The 22,648-nt window shown below is 38.0% G+C and overlaps 1 protein-coding gene across 1 annotated transcript; it reads left to right on the forward strand.

Moving 5' to 3' along the window:
• Window positions 1–53: 53 nt before the first annotated feature.
• Window positions 54–21,226, forward strand: LOC104161650 (dedicator of cytokinesis protein 9-like; the record flags this gene model as incomplete). Its single annotated transcript, XM_009700156.1, has 2 exons — window positions 54–507; window positions 21,110–21,226. Coding segments are annotated over exons 1-2 (279 nt in total), but the record flags the coding sequence as incomplete, so codon positions are not given.
• Window positions 21,227–22,648: the final 1,422 nt, after the last annotated feature.

Raw genomic sequence — 22,648 nt, forward strand, 5'->3', positions numbered from 1 at the left:
CTTTCCCTGACCCTCTGGAATATCTTTTCATCTCTGTTGCGGAGTATAGCACATGCTGAAAGCCTCCTACCTTCTACAGTTGAGGTATCCTTTGCTTTTCATCACCCTCTGATTTTTGTCTTCTGCGGCTGGATTTTTGGCAGTGTTTGGCTTAAGCAAATAGGATTACATTTCAGTAGCTGATGGTTTCTAGTCAAGAAACATACTAAATGTCGGATGTAATGAAGACTGTACAAAGAAATACTTCTGCAAAGCACAGGAAAATTATTCGAGTCGAGCAAAGGAAGACGACATTCTGCAAATGCAATCGGGGCTGCTAGAAATGCAAAATTCGACAGATTGGGAATGGGTTGCACTACAAGCGTGGTTCTGTTTAAAGGCATTCGCACAGTTTTTGAGAGAAACTGTGGTTATATTTGCAAACAGCAAGGGGAAAACAATGCCCTTGAATACACAGCATTCAGCTTGCCAAATGAAGATTCAGGAATATTGATTCATTCATCCCTGGTAAATACAAACTTGTTTCATTAATAATTTTATCTGCTAATTGAAAACTAAAGTAAAAACAGAATACCATGTTTGTTTAATATCTACTAGGTACAGACATGAATATACCTTGTGCTGATATTCTAGGATGTTAGTGCATGTATGTGACATGTAATACACGTGTGCATGCAGCTGTAATGTTAAAGCTTAGAATTCATATTCATTTATATCATTTAGGTTTGTATTGATAGCTCTGAAGACTTCGCACTCCATAAACAGAATTGTTATAGAAGATTGTCTGCTGTTAAGATTTTTCTAAACATACTCTTGGAATGTATTTGGCACTTCAATTGAAGAACAACAGATGACTGCGTTATTTGGAAAAACTAAGGAATGCATTGTTGGAAAAAACAGTAACCCAGGCTTTAAGGTTTATTTTTTTCCGATGGATTTGAGTGGTTTTTGTTTTTTTTTTGTTCCTTTTCCTCTCTGAAACTATTCTATTTCTGTTTAACTTACTGAAAGGGATACAGGAGCATTCTAGAAGAAAAAAATGGTTAAAGGAAGTAATAGCTGTCTTCTGAACCTGCTTTGCTCTCAAAGGCTTTTTTTAGGTGTTGCGTGATGCAAAGAAAACAGGCTTTAAAGTGAGACTGTCTTCTTTGTACCCCCCAGGTTAATGACGCATTTGTGCGTCAGATGTATTGCATTTAGGCTTGAGGGGGTGGAATTGCAATATCTGAAAGTGCACTGCTTGCTTCAGAATGGGGCTAGTTAAGGATTTAAGTATTTATTTAAAATAATTTGGGGTTACTTGTTAATTGCTTTGTCACTGGCTAGGTAGTTGGAGTAAGAGGGGTGTGGTACACTGAAATAACTGGACAGATTTTGACAAGCTTGCGGTGCCTGCTGGCGTACCCACGCTGTGCAATTGCAGTTGTGGAAAGCCTTTAGAAATCTCACAAAGCTTTACTGGCTTTATGCTGTTCAGATCCTTTCTTGCTGAACTCAAATATAAGAAAAAAAGAGGTGTGCATATGTATGTGTCTGTATGTGTGTGTATGTATATTTGCACACACGCACACGTGTGTATTTCTATGGGTGGATACACACAGACAAGCTTCCAGGAAAGAGTACGGAATAATCTGAACTATCTTCAGATGCTTAAAATAACTTACAGTATGTATCTTACCCTTCATGATAGTATTGCATTCTATAAATTCTTAATATGGTTTGATATTAAAAATAAAATGGCTTCCTCTAGGTATTGGAAGCCTTTTTACAGTTGGCCATTTTTAAGTGAGCCTCATACAGATGGTTATTAGACATTTGTTAAACTCTAGACAGTGAATACTTTCAATAACTTTTGTTCTCCGTTGAATTTAAGACCTAACAGCTTTACTGGCCTTAAATTCTATGTATAGTTAGATGAGTGAATGAAAAAATACTTTTTTTAAAATGTAACATGAATTACTGTAACTTGGAGGTTGCAATGAAAATTTTTGTAAATTTTTTTTTCATGCTTCTTTGTTTCATGTAGTATTGTTCCAGGAATAATTTTTCTTTAATTTAGGCCTAGAATTGTTTTGCAAACTGGCAAGATTAAGCTCAAAATATGCTTAGTCTGCTGTTTACAACAGAAGTTCCACATCTGTCACTTAAGGGTTTAGGGTTTCTGGTTTGGTTTGGTGGTTTGGTTTTTTTTTCAACTCCAAAGTTTCTGGATACTTGTAAATAATGATACTGGGTTTTTTTGGGTTTTCCTGTATGGCTTTGTCAGCTTGGTTTAACTGAAAGTAGTGGATCAAATAAGTTTCTTCCTGGGATAAACACCTGAAGGTTAGTATGGAAGAGTGTGTGGGATCGAGGGGTCAGAATGACTTCCTGCTCATTGTACTGGACTAGTGTGGTCCATAAGAACAAAAGTCAGAATTTTACAAGAAAAAAAAAAAAAGAAGAGACTTCATTAAAAGGTTACGCTCTTGATAATCAGAGCTGGCACTGGTCATCGCTTTCTGAGATGTTGTCTGAGGCTGGGGAGCAGTTGCTACTGACTTATCCTTGAAGAATGGAAAGCAGGGTTCTCTCGAGTGGGAAGAAGGGGGAAGATACTGCAGTCCAGGCAACAGTGACAAGTGATTTTATGAAACTTGTCTAAGCATACACATAGAACTCTTAAATTACATAATCTTTGTACTCTTTGCTATAACAGCTAATTTGACCAGCCCTTCCTCCTCTGAAGGGGTGGCTTTCAAGAGGAAAAATTACCTTGCTTCTCACTGGGAAACTGTGCAGGGAGGTGAAGACTACAGGAATCCTCTTCTCTGAAGAGAAGCTGTATGGCCAAGCCCAAAAGAGAGCGGCAGTGTGTCACTTCCCTGTGTTTTCTTTCATTTTGGTGGTTATTGCAACAGATGCAAGTGTGGGTGTATGACTTCACCTATTTGTTTGTGCTGTAACGCATATTTGAGCTGCAATTTCTTACCTCTGCCTTTTTTGGCTGTACCTGCTATGGGGTGTATTTAGCTCTTTGGGGTCAAGTATCTCCTGATATAGAGTTGTTGTTGAAACACCAGTGAATTTTAGGGAGTCTTTTAATTTGAGAACATATAGGTTCTCTTGCAAAACCGGTGTTGAAAATCTGTGAAAATCTCCTGTGAACAGAAAGCTCTCAGGAAGTAATTCTCCTTGAAGGAAAAATCTCCTGTTCTGCGAAGAAATGAGGAGGCAGAGGTAGTTGGTTTAGCATACATTTTTCTTAATAACCCTGTAACCCAGAGGTCAGGAGGTTACATCTAAAGTCTGATTAATTCTAATTGAAGTTTTATCTTAAGCAAGTCTGCACTTTTGATTGCTTGAAGGAAAAATAAAATGATGCCTGGGTGAGAATGTCTTCTCGGGAGAATGATTTATTTCTATCCATCTGATGTCATTCAAACTTGCAATGAAAATGCTGTATCTGATCTTTGGGAACATTTGTAGCCTGTCACATATACTTTATCTTGCTAGAACACGGGATCTTTTAGGGTATCTAGGCCCACATGGCTAAAAATCAGTATTTTAGTAAAAGATTATATAAGTTTAGTTTGAGACACTATGAAAAGTTGCATCAAAATTCATGAAAATGTGTTTTCCGCAAATGTCCACCTAGGGCATATTTATTTTCTGCAAATATTGAGTAAACATTCTAGTTTACTTGATTTTGTAGGAAGTTGAAGGAACCGTTTCAAAATATTAGCTTGTATGCTTGATCTACATTACTTAATTTGCTTTGATTTTCCTGTGATTTTTTTTAAAATCCATTCTCAGCATGATATGACATGTCATTTCTGCTGTGTTGCAGTATCTTAGAGTTAGGAGGTGGTTTTTTTTTTTTTCCATGGCCTTTATTTTAAGTTCAAATTTAATCTTTTGGGGTAATTGTATAACCAGTTACTATCTAAGAGTGAAGTCTTACTGTATGGTTTAGGGCCTAAACAGCTGTTCCAAGTGGTAGACAAAGATGGAAAATGAGCAAGGGAGAATGATGTGGTGACAATACAACTAACAAGATTTTGAAAATTTGAGTTTTGCTAATAGGCCCCTTGAAGTATTCGGTGAAGGAAGAGGCTAGGTGAGTGTGCTAGCAACATCGATGGAGGAACTAGAAAATACTAAAGTGAGACAGACTGGGCTGAAGGACATTAACTTTTTTTTTTCCTCTTTATATTTGTCTGAAAACTGCAGAAAGGAACTTGCTTTTTTCCCATGCTTGAAATCTTTTCTGCTCATTTTGCTTCTAACGGCCTACTCAACACTGCCATTTCTCTCATTAAGCTTTAGAACCTTGTAGTTTGCTAAACCTGCTTAAGGTAGTTTAGTCACTGTAGTGTGTGCAAGATGTGGCCTAATAATTTTCAGTAGTCTTTTAATTTATGAAGTCTGATGTGGAGAATATTCTTAATTTAAATATCAGTTATTTAATTTGTGCTTACACAATTTCTGAGAAGAAATGCAGGGCATTTTGAAATAGCGTATGTCCAGCTTTTAATAGGTTAGGTTTAGGTATTTGCTGGAAACAGAACCACTAACCTTATATTTTTAGTAGCTGCAGTTTCTTAGTCTCTGTCACCTGCTGACTTGACAGCAAGGTCATCATTAGGTGTTATGAAGTTTTTGTGTGATTGCTCTTTCTGTGCTGCTCATGAGACATTTGGTTTATTAATAAACTGTGACATCTTTAAGATATACCAAAGTCTGTACATGTGGGAAGATTGATTAATGACAGCAGTGAGCTATGTCATTCTGGAAATAACTCCACAGTAGATATTCAAGTTGCAAATATTTTGAATTCAGAACAATATTAAATTATATGTGTATGATTTTTCAAAAAAGGCTTTTCTTAATTTAACATGTGATGTGTTTAAAATAAATCTTAAAACGTTCATTTATTAAAAGGCCTTATATTAAGGCCTGTTCTTGCTGTCTGAATTAACAAATTAATATCAACTTGTTTATTTAAAATAGAAAAGATTAGTAGAAATGAAGAAGAAATACATGAAGGAGAGAGTTCTAAGGAAGTAATTCTGCTGAGTAAGTGGGAGAGTTTTTTTTTTAATGTGCTTAAACAGCTTATGCAGCAATTCTCTAATGGTGTGCAGATAATTTGTATGGCTTAGTCTGTTATTTCACTCTCATAACTTGCTTTTATTCATCAGCAGCTGGAGCATTAGACCTCATTAGGACTCTTAATAAGGAAGAGACAGACATGTATGAGTACAGCATCTAACTGTTGCATAGATTTTCATGGATCACTTGAATGAGAGCACTTCTTTTATCTCCTTTTATCTTACTGCTTTGGGTGAATAGAAACCTGGTGTCTTATGTGCTGGCTTGTTGTATTGGCTAAACTTCCTGATGGTTTCTGCAAACTTTTTTTGTTTTGACCTTTCATTAGACTCCTTTGGGAAGAATGCTTGAATGTCCATCTCTGGTATCCCTCTGCCCTCTCAGCAGGGGAAATTGCAGCACAAATTCAGCAAATGTGTAGTTCCTGCAGCGAATATACTACTTTGAAAGATGCATGTGAGAGGAATATCAGATATAGGTTGGCTGGCTCTCGGTGCACTGGCATGCAAAAGAGTAGATTAAACATTCAGGAAAAATTCTTTAAGACTGAGAATAAAATCTGAGAATAGTTGGTCAAGTCTACATGCGTAAACCACTGTTCGTCCCTGACAATATTGGTTGGACTAGCACAGAAAGATATCTGACCCCAAAACCACAGCATTAGGTTGCATCCAGCTAAAAAACATGCTCCCTTTGAGTGTAGCAGAAGGGGGATCTAGAGGGAGCTGCATGTCCTGCTTTGAAAGCAAGCAAAAATGTCTGGAATTAAAAAAAGCCAAACAAACAACAGCACAGCCCCAAACAACCCCCAAAACCCCCAAACCAACCTCCCAAGAAACAAACAAACAAAAAAAAAAAAGTAAAACCTTTATATGATCTTGAGGAACTGGAAGAAGACACTTGTGGAGAAGCTGCATGGATGGTGCTTTCAAGACTAGAGCCTAGACTTAGTGAACACCCAGAAAGGAGTTGACTTTTCTGCTCTTTCTTCCTGGTTAATACTTCCTTCCACCTGCTTTAGGAACAGCCTGAAATGCTCATTTGAATCATCTACAGACGCAGGTACCGTATTCTGTCGTGAAATTAAATGCGATTAAAGCTGGGAGCCAGCTGCTAACTCTTGCGATGTTCTTGTTTCTTAGAACTTTACAGTGTGAAGCCTAAGACAGGTTTGTATTTCAGTTGAGAGGCAAACCGAGATGCACTCTTACTTCGGTGCAAGGACAGAGGTGAATTAATAGTCACCTCAAGGAGCAAATTGCTCCTGGAAAAAGTCTTGTAAGATTGATACTACACAGTGGGAAGACCCCTGCCTCAGGTTTGCTTGGCACAGAACTGCTTCAGTGTGCGAGCTTTTCAGACTTGGGGTTTTGACTCACTTTTTGTCTTTGGTTTGGTGTCTGTGCTGTCCTGTGAGCTTCTGGTAATTGTAAGGTACTGACCAGGTAGGAAAAAAGCCATCTTGAGTCCAATACCATTCTCACAGTCAGTCTGCTTGTATATGTCCTGTCTATAAGGAGGTGTGTCAGAACAATAGTCAAATCCTTTAGCATGAGTGGGGTTTTAATCTTGAAGTCTCCTACTCTGACTAAATTCTAGTGATTTAATTTTTTTCTTTTCTTTTTTTTTTTTTTTTTTCTCCCCCCTTTCCTCTGGGACCACAAGGAAGTCAGGTTTTTGCTGAAAACAGAACGATAGCTACTAAGGTGGTATGAAATGAATCAGTCACCAGTGAGTCAAGCAAGTGCACCTTAAGTTGGTACTTCATAGATAACAGTATGAAAAAGTGTGACATGGACAAGACTTCAGTTAACCTGTATTTTGCTTAGCTCTGCTGTGATTTTAAACTTATTTTAGTTTGTATTTGTGACAAAGTAAGTGTCCAAACTAAGGTACTGTATCTTATCTGACAGATAGTAATGTCTAGCTGAGGGATATTAATGAGATATGCCATGTTGGTGTTAACTTTAGCCAAATTCTTATTCCATGAAAAAAAAAGCTTTTTAAAAAATGCATTGTACAACACTTTATGGACCCAATAGAGGCACTAACTGGGAGAATCCTTTAGCTTCATGCTGCCACTGAAACGGGCAGATCAGTTTTTTTATTCCAGCTTCTTGAGTAGTGATACACACCTGTACATTGGTGTTACCTTTTTTTCATCAATGCAACCTACTTACGACAGAGACCTCTTCTGCGTGGTATCTTGGCATCTTTGTCCTGTCCAGGCTACTTGACTGTCTTCCTAAAAATGATCTGTTGAGAGTCATTTTAACTGTAATGCAAAATTTGAGATGTGTGTGGTTCTTTTTGATATAAAGAGATGCCCCTCCAAAGAGGTATTGTGATTCTACCTGTTCCAGAATGGGCTTAATTCTTCCTTTGCCAAGGAAAGTCAGTGAAATGGAAGTATTTTAGTTACAATGTTGACAACATGAAAAGTTACATAGTATATAGCATACTCGTATCTGTCTCTTATGCTGTCTTTTTTTCTTTTTTTTGTCTGGCCTTTTTTGGCCTTCTTTTTTCTGATTTTTCTTGCTAGAGAATATACTCCCTGTTAGTGGGACTACAAGTTACACGTTTGCAGTATTTGCCATAGGAGGAATGAGTCTTCCTAACTGACTTTCTTGTGACTTTTTCCATTTCATCTGAATGTAGTTATTTATGGCAGGGAATCGCCAGGTGAATTGCACGCCATATGCCATCTGCTATCAGCTGGCTGAGCCTTTCTCTTGAACTTGTGAATATATTCTTCAGGGCAAGCGCAGATCTTTTCGTCACTTAGAAAACTTGGGAGTGTTAAGACAAGTATAGCTGCAACACTGTGTGTGAAATGTAATGCCTTTAATACAGCTGCAAGGCAGGCTGCCAAGTATGGGAAGACAGTGCTAGAATTTTTCTTAATAATACAGGTGAGAGCAAGAAGTATTGGCTTTTAATGGTGCTTGTCGTTCTCCTAAAGTGGGTCCATATTTTCATATGAGCTACTGCCTTAAAAACCCAACCCAAACCAAAACCCAACCAACCAAAAGACGTGTCCCCCCAGCTTCGAACCCCTAGCAAAACAAAGTATCAGAAACTCCTCCAGTCATCCATCCTTCTCATTTTTGAAAGTTATTTGTTAAGTGATGCTGTGAGTTGCCAGGGAATTTGCAGAGCCACAACGGAGTAGAGAACAAGTGTAGGGTTTTAGTAAATGATGTTGTCAAATCTTTCTGTTTTCACATGTATGGGACATGCAAACCCATAGCAAGATTATTCCTTCCTCTTCTCCTCCCCCCCAGTTGCTACAGGTTAAGCAACAGTTTTTTCCCCGAGAACAGCTAATGGACAAGTTTGGCTGTAATTATAGCTGGTAGATTGAGTCAATGCTGATACCGGCCACTCATCAGGGTTTAGTGATCTTGTTGCAGGTTGTAAGTAGGACTTGGAGCAAAAGAAGTGCCATTAAACCAAACTACTCAAGTTTTAGCTTGTTCCTACAGTGAGGCTGCGTAGTCATCCTTTCTTCCGCTGAAGTTCAGAGGAAATTCTCATGTGCTGCCTGTTCCCTTGCTGTCACTTACTCTTCATTATGTGGTATTGTGCAGGAGGAAAGCAAGCTCTTGGAGCGAAAAATGATTTGAAGGAATAAGAGGGTGTATGTGGGGAACTTGTCTTTTGGGCAGCAAATTTGCTGGATGAATCACTGAGGTATGCTGGGGATACTGAGAACTTTTTTACCTGTGTAATTTTGTAATTACATAGGTGATCCCTTAAGGGTATATGATGCAAGAAGAGAGACAACTATTTGGCTAATGGAAGTAATATGAAAAGTACCGTGTGAGGTCCTTCAAGCCACTGTGTGTGTAAAAGGATGAAATGCATTGTTTCCATAATAATCTGAGTTATTTTGTGGATAGGTCTCTATTTAGCTAGTAATTTCCTGCAATTCTGGGAGCCATGTTGGAAATGCAGTCAAATAACTTTTGTACAGTGACCTTCTTTTTTGTGCGTGCATTGTTTTCTTGGATTCTTCCTTGATCCTTATTCACGTAGCTGCCTGCTACAACAAATTGAGTCTTTTTTTTTTTTTTTGTAATTGCAGTTAAGCCATTTAAAACTACAGGTCATGTAACAAGATGATAAATTTTCAGCATGTCTTAAAGTCCTGGTTTTCATCTTTCACTTTTTGAATCATAATGTGTTATTGGTAAAATTTTTTAATATACCTCTTTATTAAAGTAACTTACCTCTTTTGACTGTGTGGTGCCTGGGTAAGCAGTATCTCATGTTTGATTTGTTGTTTTTTTCCCTAAGGTGTGTTTGGTTTTGGTTTTTTTTTTTTTTTTTTGTGAATTAAATTACTGAGATAATCACTAAGTCCTCAGCAGAAAATAAATGTTGGAAATACACATCAGTTTAGCAATTAAGGTCTGTTTCGTGCAGGATATAGCTCTGGAGGTACTGCTTCACACTTTTGTTGTTGTTAAGTAAAAGAACTTCCTCTAATGGTATATGTGTGTTAATGAAATGCAAGCTAGAAGCTACATTAATCAATCAGTAGGAAAAAATGATTTCTGTATCTGTAAACTGATGTTATAAAAATATTGGCTTGTTGGCTTTCTTTTTGTCCTTCATCATATTTTGAGAAGAATGAGGAGAATGATGGGGAAAGAAAATCACATTTATACTGAATTAAAGTAATCCAGATGCATTCAAGGGAAATACATGACCAGGATAAAACAATGTTACCGTTTAAAAGTGGAATCCTTTGTTAAATTAACCAGAATAAATACTATTTAAAATGTATAATATGTTTAAGTCTTTATTAGTCTGAGTATTTGCAAGTGTTTTGTGCATGATAAGGTGGTGTGTTTCTGGTTGCAGTTAAGTATAATTGCAGCCCATCTCAATGAAGCAAATTCCTGTTTGGCAGCTGCATCCTCAAGTAATGGTATAATTTAGTCTAAGCTGTTCTGTACTTCCGTTTTCTGAAAACAAAAGGGGCTGGTGCAAAATAAAAGTTAAGCGTAACTAAATGTTCTTGAACTATTGTCTACCTTGATTTACACAGGAAGATCTGGTTTTGTAAATTTGACTAAACTGCTGGTTTCCTTTGCAGCTCTTAAAGAAGTCTTATAGATTGTTCTTTTCTAGAGTTCCGTGTCTATATATTAGAGAGACTGCTTAATAAGTAAATGCATTGAACTTGTCTTTTTCTCTAGGAAAAAAACAGAAGCATTGTAAATCATTATTATGTTGACTAATAGTTAATTATTTCTTTCAGTTCACTCATTAGAAGTGTGCTTGCATTGTGGATGGGATGGGCAAACTCTTGGTCAGACTCAGTTTCATCATTGCAGTAAACTGAAATAACAGTATCTTATGCAGGTTTGAGAGCAGAGAGAAAGGGAAGAGAAAAGGATATTAACATCTTATGTTAGGTCTGAAGGGTAAGAAACCTGTGCCTGAAGTTGCGCCGCCTTAAAAATACTAACAATAAAAGAGGATATTTGTGCTTCTCCACAACTTGATCTGCTTTCTGCAGATTAAGGTGACTTTCTCTTCTATTAGAGAATAGATAAAAATTCATGTCAAGTTAAATTTAGGATGTCATAGTAAAGTGAGATAATTAACTGTCCAAAGAAGTGGAGCAGAGTTGAGAATTGAATGAAGGTGGTGGCTTAGTTTCTGCAGCTGTCTGGCTGCTGTAGTGGACAGGGAGTCTAAAATAGGGATGTGCTTCTCTGGGGAGTTGAATTCTCTCTCGGATGTATTTTTGCATGGTAAATACAGCCACTGAGGTTTGTACACTGAGAGGTTGCACTCATTAGAGTTAAAAAGTAATAAAAGGAAAACCAAAATACCCCTCTCAAAACCTGGAGAAAACCGCTCACCACAGTTCACTTTTTTCAGGAGGAATTTAGCATACAACCGTACGCTAAAACTACTGCATGGGGGAGCCGGGTTAGTCAAACCTTCAAAATTACCAAAAATGTCAGCTAGATTGCATACAAAATTTCTTTGCACTACGCTAAAGAATTATACAGAAATTATCTTGATAAAAATTGCTACCTCTTTTTTTGTCTGGGCGTGTATCCTGAACAGCGTCTGTAAGTAGCGGTGTAGTAGGAGAGTAGATTGGATTACAAAAGCAAAGTGGAAGCATGACTTGCGTTTATGTTGCAGTTAAGGACAGGAATGGAAGATACTAACCACTGAGCACTGTGTAACCTTGAATCGCGAGGCCGAGAGACACTTCTGAAAACCCTTCACAAGACAAGGGAGATGCTGGCCCAGTGTTTTGTACTGTCAGTGCAAAGGAAATCCTATGGAAGCCAAAGGCAGCGAGTGATGGCTGGCTGGTCTTCGTGGCTGGAGAGCTAAGGTTCTCTCAGGAGACTTCAATCAAAATGTGTGAAGATTTTGTTGTGTTGTCTTCTCAGTGGAAGGGTGGTCAGTGATGGACATCCACAGTGCTGGAGGGTTCTGAGGAGGGAGGAAGGAGCTGAGAGCACTGATGATGTGCAAGACACAAGTGAGCTCACCGGGTCCAGCAAGGAAGGAGGCCGAGAGCTGAGAGAGAGACTGGTAGTTTACTTGAAGAGTTAAGTGCTTAAAAGTTGAAGGTATAAAGACGTGTGTTTGTTTTTTTTTATTTTTGAGTTGGTATCTTTGTAGACTGTGAAGACAACTTGATGTTAAGATAAATTTTTAATATGCATTTAGCACTAACATTAAAAAAGCATCTCCACCCTACCCCCAAAAAAGAGCGACATACCTGTTTGGGGCGTTGGTCCTGAAGTATGTACTTGGTTAGTGGCTGGTTGTTGATAGTACCCGAGTAAGTGATATTAATGTTAAAAAAAAAAAAAAAGTAATGCTTAGGTTTTTCGACTTCTAAAGAGGCCCAGTTGTCACTAAGTGGCTAATTTTTACAATAAAAATATTTCAAAATGTTGAAGCCTTGATTTTATAAGTGCCGTAAAAGACTTGGACTGCTTTACATGGTTATTTTAGAAATGCACATTCTCTTTTGTGTTTGAGTTGTAACCTTAAGGCATTCAAATGGATCCACCTTTTTTTTTTTTTCTTTTTTTTTTTTTTTTTTTTCCAGAGGAATACAACAGGCTTAGGGGCTGGCCTTTGTCTGTCATGCATTCCCACCATGGCAGATTTAGCAAACTGCAGCTGAGAAGTTAGCCTAGTTTGTACTTTCTGCTGCTTGTGCTGGGGAAAAAAAACTATTGTTTTTGCTGGATCACTGGCATGTTGATTACTTTGATGCCAAAAAGCATTCGGTTTTGCTGCTCTTTGTGTTTTCAATCAAAGAATGCAGGCAAGAACAAACAGAAATCCTAAGAAAGAGCTTATTATAGAGTCTCCGCAGCAGTGCAAGGATGCAGGTCCTTGTGAAGTAGAAGTGGAGAGTCCTGTGGTAGTGCTGGTAAGAATTGTTTAAATAAGCTGTCTCTTCCCTATAATAATTCCAGTTCTGTCTGCCAGTGAAAAACTGCTTAATCTGATGCTAATGAGAAGTTGCAGCGTTCTTACTTGTGAAGAAGGTGTGTTTAAGATTTAGGTTCGATTCTTCATGTGTTGTCTGCCTTTTTAATTAATTTTTGCTGTTCTGGTTTGCCAAATCTTTGGTTCTCTCTGAGTGTGACTTTGGAATTTGATTTTCGTACTAGCTGGTTTTTGGCCTCTTTTCTGTCTAGCGTAGTTGTGCTGCTCTTTGAACCTAGCATGAAAGCTACTTACACTTTAAAATACATTCTAGCACCTCTATTTTTCAACTGCCCAGCATATCTTTCAATTAAAATGTGTCTGAACTCTTTAAAGACTGCGTGTGTAACAGTTAAATTTTACTTAAATATTCTAAGAACTGTCTAAATAATTCAGGTATACGTCTGTTAAAGGATCTTGTTTTCAATGCCTTCAATGCACATTATTTAGGAATTGAAAGTTTTAAAGTAGCTTCCAGTGAGGGAAAAGGGAGTATTTCTGTATGTGGGGGAAGTAATCAAATAGGAACTTTTTTTTCCCTTTAATATCGCTACACACTTAGTTCTGTTGGAATTTTAATAGTACAGCAAGAGAATAGGCAAGCTGTAATGAATCCACCAACTCTCTCCAGCTAGGACAATAAACCTTTTCAAATAACAGAGGAGAATTGTTGAACTAATAACTTATATATCAGTAGAAAGAAGTACTTTGACAGTTCTTACTAAAATTGCGGTTTTACTTAGTGATATCTCATACTTAATTACTGCATTAAAGGATGACAGTCTCTTCCTTTTTTGTCTGGCTGTGGTTGAAGTTAGTGGGAGCTGTGATCCTCAAATTATGGTTCTCTACCCAGCCCCCCCTCCCTTACATGAGCGTCACGCTATGCATTGAAGAATTGAACTACAGCATTTTTGCTATCTGTATTTAGTAGTGCACGTCTGTAACTTTATGGGAATCATTGCTGTATATAACTGAAAGTTTACATGTCTGTTAGTAAGACAAATTTCCTTTATGCTGTTATCTTCAGCTTCATTCTATTCAGAGCAGTTGTTAGTAAAACATGGGGTTTTTGTATGGGTGTGTTCTGATTTCTGGTCCAGATTTTCATCAGTACAATATGAGCTAATCTTGTGTGTGCTTTTCCTGCCTTTGGAATGTTTAACTTTATTTAGAACTGTTTTTATTCCCCCATGAATACTCAGGGAGGATATTAGTGTTTCTGCAGATACTTAGAGTAGTGCAGTTGATCAGCAAGCGTATGTACTTACTTAAAAAAAAGTATAAAACATTACTGCATTTACTTATAACCATTTATGAGGTACATCCATATAATTTTCCAGGCACTTTTTAATGTAATGTTCATGGATTAATGTACCTCCAGCGTTTGTCTTCCCTTTTTTCATTTTCAGATGAAGTGGGTGCCTTCAAAATAGAGGTCAACATTTCAAGGGAAGAACATTCAGGTTCCACATAGGTCACGTAAAAAATGTCTTTGCTGTCATTTCAATTGCTATTTTGGTCTTAATCTGTTACATATATGGGCATATAATTATAGATAGTATAATATCCCTTTTTGCTTCTGCTTTTGTCTAGTTTATTGAGGAAAACTAGATGAAGTGGTGCAAGGACACTTTGCACTAACTGTACTGCTAGGCACAAAGCAAAAAGTAGGGTGCTATGTTTCATTTAACACTGACGTTTGGATCCATTTTCATTTCATTGGGTTGCAATGTTGCAGTAGATTTTTATTGCCACGGTGAAGGTAGATATTTTCTCCCTGTTATAGGGTGCAGTAAGGTATTAAGTAAGACTGATAATGTTGCTAGTTGGTCTAACCAAATGTAAACAGCAGAACTTTTTGTTTTCTGGATTAGAAACCTTTGAATTGTATTAGATAGCAATCATAAAATCGTAGAATTATAGAATCATTATGGTTGGAAGAGACCTCAAAGATCATCAGGTCCAACCGTATACCCAATGCCACCATGCCTGCTAAACCCACTAAACCATGTCTCGAAGCGCCACATCTAAACGTTTTTTGAACACCTCCAGGGATGGTGACTCCACCACCTCCCTGGGGAGCCTGTTCCAATGCCTAACAACTCTTACAGTGAAGAAGTTCTTTCTAATGTCCAGCCTGAACCTCCCCTGGTGCGACTTGAGACCGTTTCCTCTTGTCCTGTTGCTAGTTACCAGGGAGAAGAGACCAATCCTCAAAAGCATTTGGAAGAGGAGGCTTCTGGTTTACTCTAGTAGTACTTCTCATCGACTGTTGCCTAAAACATTCTTTTAGATGTGGATGTATTCCTTTTGTATGGGCAATTATGACGTGATTTACCCAGCACTTGAGTTTTTTGAGTATTCTTTATAAAGATGAGACAGAATCAGCTGTCAAGGAAGCAACAAGTTTTTTGTGATATGCATTTAGTTCTTTTAAATGTAGTTCACAAAGAGTCTGCTGGAGTATTGAGGGAACTGAGTATTTAGAACTGTAAGCGTCCCATGTGATACTGAAACGTTATTTGATTGAGTGCTGTGCCTCAATTAACTTTTCCTGGGTAGTTGAGTAGTCTCACAAGAGGGAGTCATCTGCTGTTTTCAGTGCCAGTACTTTAGTACGTGTGCTCTCTTGTTTTCTTGCGATTTGAATTGGATTGTGTTATAACTTCACTTTTGAGGTTAACAAGCAAGAAGAGCCCATGGAAAAAACATTCAGATTTTCCGGGTGGTGCCTCAAAACCTCACTTGGGATGAGCTGGTGTTGTGCTTGCTGTTGTGGAAGTTACCAAATTAGTACGCGTGCTGTCCAGTTGCATTTTGATAGCCAGAAGCAGAAACTACTTATCAAATCAGATGATGTTTCTGGGAAGTTGGAACTTCTGGAGGTCATCTTTCTGCTTGGAAACACACTGGCAGTATAAAATGTAAGACTCCTGAGCTCTTCTGTCCAGCAGAACATTGCCCAAGTCTGATTCTAGTGTCAGAAGTTTCTGTGCTGGTGAGAGAACTTCATAGGGCACAGTATGCTTACTTTGCGTCTGAAGGTAAAGCAAATTGCAGAGGAGGCTAGAAATTAAACAACTGGAACTGTGTCCGTATTGACAGCCTGAGGTAAATACTGGCGATACAGAGGGTCTTATCAAAATGTTTCAGCTCTGAAAAGTGTGGCTGTGTTTAAATGGACCTTGACCATCAAAGAAATACTTCTTATAAATAAAAGCACAATGCTTTGTAATGTAGACTGTGTTCATTGGGTTTTGGAAACCACCATTCTGTTCTATTATAGCCCCCTGAAGACTTGGGTGAACAACAGAACAAGAGTTTTCAGGTTAAGTTGAGGGCAGGGAGGGAGGAAGGAAAAGTTAATTATTGTGGTTTGGTTTTTTGTTTTGTTTTGTTTTTTAAAAAAACACTGTGCAAAAAAGCCTGTATAAATGTCTGCTCTTGGTATGGCTCAGTCTGTGTCAGTAGTCCCAGTAAGCACTTCTGATCTGGTTCGTAAGCATGAGAACAGGTGACTTAATGCATTTCATTCTTTTGAAGTTTTGAATTTGTCAGTGTAAGCATACTGTTGCTAAATATATGCATAGTGGTAGGTTTTTTACATAAACCTATAGCAGCTTATTCCCTCCCACTGCCTCAAAGTTTACATCCCAAACTTAACCATAGCTAAGAAAGGGGATAATGAGTAATGTAGTAATTAAGAATAAGCTCTAGATGAATTACATAGAATTTTTTGAATGGGTTTTTTATTTGATTGAAAAATAACTCAACCTGGGCAATTTGAGTTTATTGTGGTTGTGGGACAATAAGATACGGGGAGCTGTTACCCGTGTTTAGTATTAAATAGTCTTATTTGTCCAAAGTGGCTTGCCTCAGACCAAGGTTGAGAAATACATAAGACTATATATTCGTAAATTGTATGCTGTGTTGCCTGGTAGTGCTTGTAGCTCCATTCTGCTTTTTATGGGGACTTGTTAATTTGCAGATGTATGTGCTACATAAGTTTTTATAAGGTAGATGATATTTTGTAGCATGAGCTAGCAATACTCGATGTGCTTAACCTGACCATCCTTTGTTTTGTGAGAAGGCAAGAGGAAGAGAACATACGCCTCAATTTAAACATACAAGAAAAAAGGATACTGTATTATTTTTTTCTGTAATTTATAATGTAGGCAATCATTGAACTCCTATCTTAAAACTCCTTTTATCTGATGGATTTTGGTCTTGCTTGTCCAGATATATAAACCATATTCTGGCAGATTAAAATGGTTACCGTGTGTGATGACTGCTGTTTTGAAATACTTCTTGTTTCTGATAAGTTGCCGTACCTATAATATACTGTCAAAACCCAAAGTCGTATGGCAGATACTTTGCTGGTTTATCTTCCTAGAAATACAGCATTGGCTAGCTTGAGTGCTGGACCCCATGAAGCCCTATGCTTTTAGCATTTCCTTAGATTACGGAAATAAAAATGTTATTTGCTGCAAATTAATAGGAAAAGTTAAGCCTTGCTTGTAAGACTGACTTTTAGTGCCTGTAAACTTGATTTTGCAATTTTGACTGGACTGAGTTTTATCTGTGTCAACTGGTTCATAAATCATATTCAACAATACTGTACCTACCCAGCAGCTTGTCTTTTATATCACCTGAAATAATAGACCAGAAAATCTCTTTCTTTTTTTTTGTGGAAGAGCTTGTGAGAGAATCTGCTTCCTTTTGATGGTGTAGGTTTGGCTAAATGCCAACGTCAGAGTGCTGTTTATTGTTTTCTTTTTTCATATCTGGTTCAAACTGATAAAACATCCTCTTCCTTTTGAATCTGACAAATGGCTAAGAAAGAAATGAGTAACGCTTTGGAGAAACCCGAGAAAGCAAATTCTTCAGGAATTTTTACAGAAATTATATTTCTACAAATCAGGCACTTTACAGATTAAATAGGAAGATGGTATGATTTCCTAACCACTAACTACCTCTGTGTGCTGTTGACTTAGAAGAGAGGTGTATATTCAAGACATCAGCTCCAGAGAGCTTCAGATGCTTTAAAAGCTTCTAATGAGGGAGGATTCTTTTTTAATCTTGTGTTTACAGCATGTAAGCAAAATGTAAGCAAAGCTCACTTTCCTTTAAGATTCTTTTTTATCAATTTTATGATTGTGGTGGACCTGTTTTGTGGCTGTAGGGTAGGGATGTGCATTTGCAATGAATTGGATGTTCTTTGAAGCTGCAGTACATGCATCTTTGGTTTTTGAATTAGCTGTGCTAGGGAAGTGATTTTTGTGCATGTGTGCCCATGAAATAATTTTAGTTACGTTGGCTTTAATCCTTTTCCTCTATTTTTGTTGGTAAAATGAGAGGAGCCAGAGCTGGCTTTCTTCCAGTCTTCACCTGTCACCTTCCTATGAGAATTAACAGGAGGATGGATGTAGCTCTTCAGCACCAGGGAGAAATGGTTGAAAACGCTGATCATATGCAGCACCACATAAAAATCCATTGCCCATTTGAGATGATAGCTTTCCCTTGCTACCAGTTCATGAAATATTTTTTTTTTTTTTTTTTTAAGGACATTTTAGAACTTGTGAACTGCACTGAAACTGAGTATCAGAATTCAAAAATGCTTTTGCAACGGCTGTTAATAAAGACAGAGTTTAATGTTCTGTTTAGTAATCTGAGTCTCTCCGGCTTCTGAAAGGATCCCATCAGCTCTGATCTATTGGCACAAGTGGCCATGCAGCCATCTGATCAACATTTCAGAAAGACAATCTGGCTGAAAGCTCACTGGTTGGGAGGAACCCTCTAAAGCTAGATCACCTCCTAATCTGGCTCAAAACCTCTGTCTCAGTTGCTGGTACTAATGTGAGAAGGCTCAGGAACGTGCCAGGAGAGAGAGAGGGTCCTTCTTAGTGTCAGCCCTCCTTTCCATTAATTAAACCCAATTGTGAAGCCAAATCTTTAGTTAAACAAGAGACTGATTTTATACACAACTTAAACCGTCTTTCTCCCCCTCCCATTTCTTAGACCCGGTTTAATTTGGAGTATTTATTTTTGTTTCTTCTCAAGGTCAGTCATCCTGCAGCACATTCAAATCACCCTATCACTGCAGCACGTTGCATGTCATTTCTCAGGACAAAGTCTTCAGAAGGAATGGTCATGTGGTAAAGACCAACTTGACCAGATGGAGTGACTTGGCTGTAGTACCGTACTAGTCTCTAAACCTTGTTTTAACATAGAAGTATATTGCACAAGAGCTCAAGCTCAGTGATTGACAGATGGGCATCTTGTTTGCCCGGGTAAGTAGAGAGAGACCTGTTACTTGCCCTGAAAGTGGGAGAAAGGTGAGCAAAGGGCATCTTGCTTTCTGAATGGTAAGTGTTGGCATGTGCTTCATTTACGGAGCAGTAGAATTTGAAGGGCTCTTCATACTCTGTGTTATCCCTGTCTCATGTCCTTAAGGAAGAAAACTTATACTGGACAGCTATTGCCTTGGTGAAGAGTTGAAGAGGGTAGGTGAAGTTACTGGAGTTTCTTTGGAATCAGAACTGGTTATGACAATCTGGCGCAGTGGAGCTGCTCAACCTGAAATTTTGTGAAGGGGCAATTTGGTAGAGCCTGCATCTAGGAAATGTTTCAAATAGTTGGGTGAAGAAGGTGCATCTGACCTTCTGTGTACTAAAGCAGCTTGGAGCACACTGTTTCAGTAGTTTGGGGTTCTTTGCAGCAGTCTGAATACTCAAAGGCAAACTTAACAGAAAGCTTTCTTGTGACTAAAATATTTTGTGTTATTAGTACATTAGAGAAAATGTAACCTTTTCTTATGTTGTGTTTACGTGCTTCTCTTAGGCTTTTTCTGACCTAAATGGTCCAACCACTTCAGCTACCGATGGGTGCATGAACATAAACTTAAGCCTTTTCTGATGGACACTGGTGTTAGTTCTTGGCTTTGTGATAAGCCATGTTCATGAACGAGAGGAGAAGATGTAGCAGCAGCTGTGGTTCAGGTGCTAAGCTCTCGAAATGTGTTGGGGTACAATACAGAGCAACCAGAACAGCTGTTCCTCATCTCCTCTGAGGAGAAAGGTGGCAAGCTCAACATAATCATTTTCCACTGTGGCTCCTCGCTGTATTGGTCTGTGTAGAGCTCGTGAACTTTTAGTAAATCCTTCCAGCGTGATTGTAAATGATAGCTATTTTTGTTGACAAAGCTATGTTTCACTCACCATTTTTTGATAGATTTATTTTTCCAGACTTTGCTTTTCTGGCCTTTTCAGCTGTTATGCTCTGTTACATTCTTGCATTTTTCTTGACAGTAAAACTGCCACATGGTAGATACGAGAGAATCTCGGGTAACTTTTGAGTAGCCTGTAACTAAGCCTGAAAACTTTTGTAACTTTCTCTGATTAAAGCTTGAAAAAATGAATTTATTTGATTCATTTTTGGATGAAGAGAACACCTGTAAAGTTTCTCAGGAATATTACTAGTATACTAATGATTAATAGCAGTTACTGCTAGACGTAAAGGTATTTCTTCTGTGTAGTACAGCTGGAATTTGAAAGGTTATTAACGTAAGTGATGCAAAAAATATGTATCAATCTCATCTTGTCTGATTACCTATAATGATGGCATAAGCTGGCCTTGCTGCTATTCTTACGTTTAATATACTTTGAAGTTAGTGCCACTGATCTTAAGAAAGTATCAATTGGAAAATCTCTTGTAATTGACACTTGTAAAAGAAAAAATAAGGTAATTTTATGTCTGATACTGTGATGCACAATTTTAGTTGCAACAAGCGCGAGCTAAATTATAACTCCAGCTTTGCCTTAGTTTGCACCCTCCGAGGCAATGCTGCCTCCTTGAGAGCTCGCTCTAAACCTCCTTTGCCATCTGACCACTTAACAGAATGCTTGACAGGGTGAAGGTTTTTCTCTCTCTGTGCACGCCTTAACAGCGGTATAGGGTTTAAATGTTGAATCAATGCGTAGTAATTGAAGAAAGCTACTCGTGCAATTAAGAGGAAGCAGATGCCCTACTGGAATTTTGAAAAAACTATGGAGAAGGAGGAATGTCAATTAGCCTACTCCTACTGCAGGTTACTACTGAATTAAAACAAAGCTCAGTCGTAGCTTTGAGCTAAGATTGTTTTAATCCCTTCTAAACCCAGATTGGAGCTTTCTGGGCAGTATCAAGCAAAGGTAACCACCAACATAAGAGACTAGTCATTTCTTTATAAACTTTTTGCAGTGAGAATACATACATGATTATTCTGATAAGCTCAGACTTAGTGTGTTTTGTGAAATAGTTCTGTTTCTTCTTTCTGAGGCAAATAGCATGCTTGTCTCTGTAATTGTCAGTTGTGTTTATCCATATGGTACAGTGTGACATTCTGTAAGTTTTTCAATGTAGAAGAAATCTCATTCTGCCAATTTTTTAAAGAGTAATTTCTTAAAATGAGTCAACAATTGTAATTTTTCCTCAATATACCTGAATTTATTTTCCTCTTTGTTTTTTTTTCTGGTTTCCCTAGGCAAAACCAAAGCTCATAGAACCAATAGACTATGAAAATGTCATCGTTCAGAGGAAAACGCAGATCTTGAATGATGCTTTACGTGAGATGCTACTGTTTCCTTATGATGACTTTCAGGTAATTTAATTCCCCTCGCACACCTCCCCCCCCCATTTTTTTTTTTTTTTCTAAAGACAGATTTTTAGCAGTAATAGTCATGAGATGATAACTTCCCATTTCTTTGTTTCTTAACTCTTTTAGCTACACCCCTCCCCCAGCTCTTTGCCATGAGTCCCGTTACACTGCTCGATTTATTCTGTCAGGTTACAGAAGAAGAAATAGCACAATTTCTTCATCCGTCCAGGTTATAAGGTCTACTTCTGCAACTCAGCAATTTTACTGCCTTTTGAAGTAGGTGATCAGTCATTTTTAGATATTTCCCTCCCCTACTTCTGACATAGGAAATCATGTGATGTTTGTTCAAAAAAAGCATCTGCTTTTTGTCATGCTTTAATTCTTAAATTGATTATTAGTTTTTCCCCTTCTTAACAGTGAAGGGCATGAACCTGTTCTAATGAAAGCTGTTACTCTCAACTGTGTGTTATCAACCAAAATTGGGTTTGGCAAAATACCCCCTGCATAACAGGGCTCTGACTAGGTCAACCCAAACTTAACCAAGATTTGTGATCATCTTGATATATTTCTATAAAATAACCATGTTTATCTAAATAGTTTATTGAAGTATGCTTTTTTGAAGCTGGAAGTGTTCAAGGCCAGGTTGGATGAGGCTTTGAGCAACCTTGGTCTAGTGCAAGGTGTCCCTGCCCATGGCAGGGGTGTTGGACGGAGGTGGTCTTTAAGGTTCCTTCCAACCCAAACCATTCTATGATGATCTTGTTGTAGATCCAGTTAGGATAACCACCAAACATCTTGGAGACTGGAGTTGGTGTAATTAGTGAGGAAAGTCTCTTGCACGCATGCCCATACCTGCAGTCAAAATTTGAAAAGTATGCAAACATCTGAACTGTCTGTAAATTAACTACTTCTAGGTACTGTATAATAGTTGAATACCTTGGAATTGTTCTTTACAAACCTACCTGAGAAGCTGAACACTTTATTCAGCCAAGCAGTTGAAGCTAAGTTTATGTTAATCATGTGGAAAGTTAGTGATGAGTTGGTGTATTTCTACAGAAGGGCATATAAAGTCCCATAAATTACATGTTGAGTTTTTCTGAGTTCTCTGACCTGTTAAAGTATTTATATGAATGCACCTGGACTCTCTTTTTAATATAGTCTGTGTGCTTCATTTTTGCTGGTTCTTACATGAATAGCTCTACTTGTAGCCTTCCCAGTCTGAGCTAAAAATTTTGGTTTTAGCAAGCTACAGGTATTTAGAGAGTAGTTTGGGCTTCATGTGTCCTCAGCCACATGTGGAAGTTTGAAGGGCTGCAGGTAAGACTTCTTACGAAAGGAAAATGTACTGCCTATGAATGTTATGTGATGATACTGGTGTTCAAATACTAGATCACTCATGATGATGCCCTATACCAGGTGTTGACT

This window comes from Cariama cristata, unplaced genomic scaffold (genome assembly GCF_000690535.1).
Source record: "Cariama cristata isolate BGI_N322 unplaced genomic scaffold, ASM69053v1 scaffold34575, whole genome shotgun sequence".
NCBI lineage: Eukaryota > Metazoa > Chordata > Aves > Cariamiformes > Cariamidae > Cariama > Cariama cristata.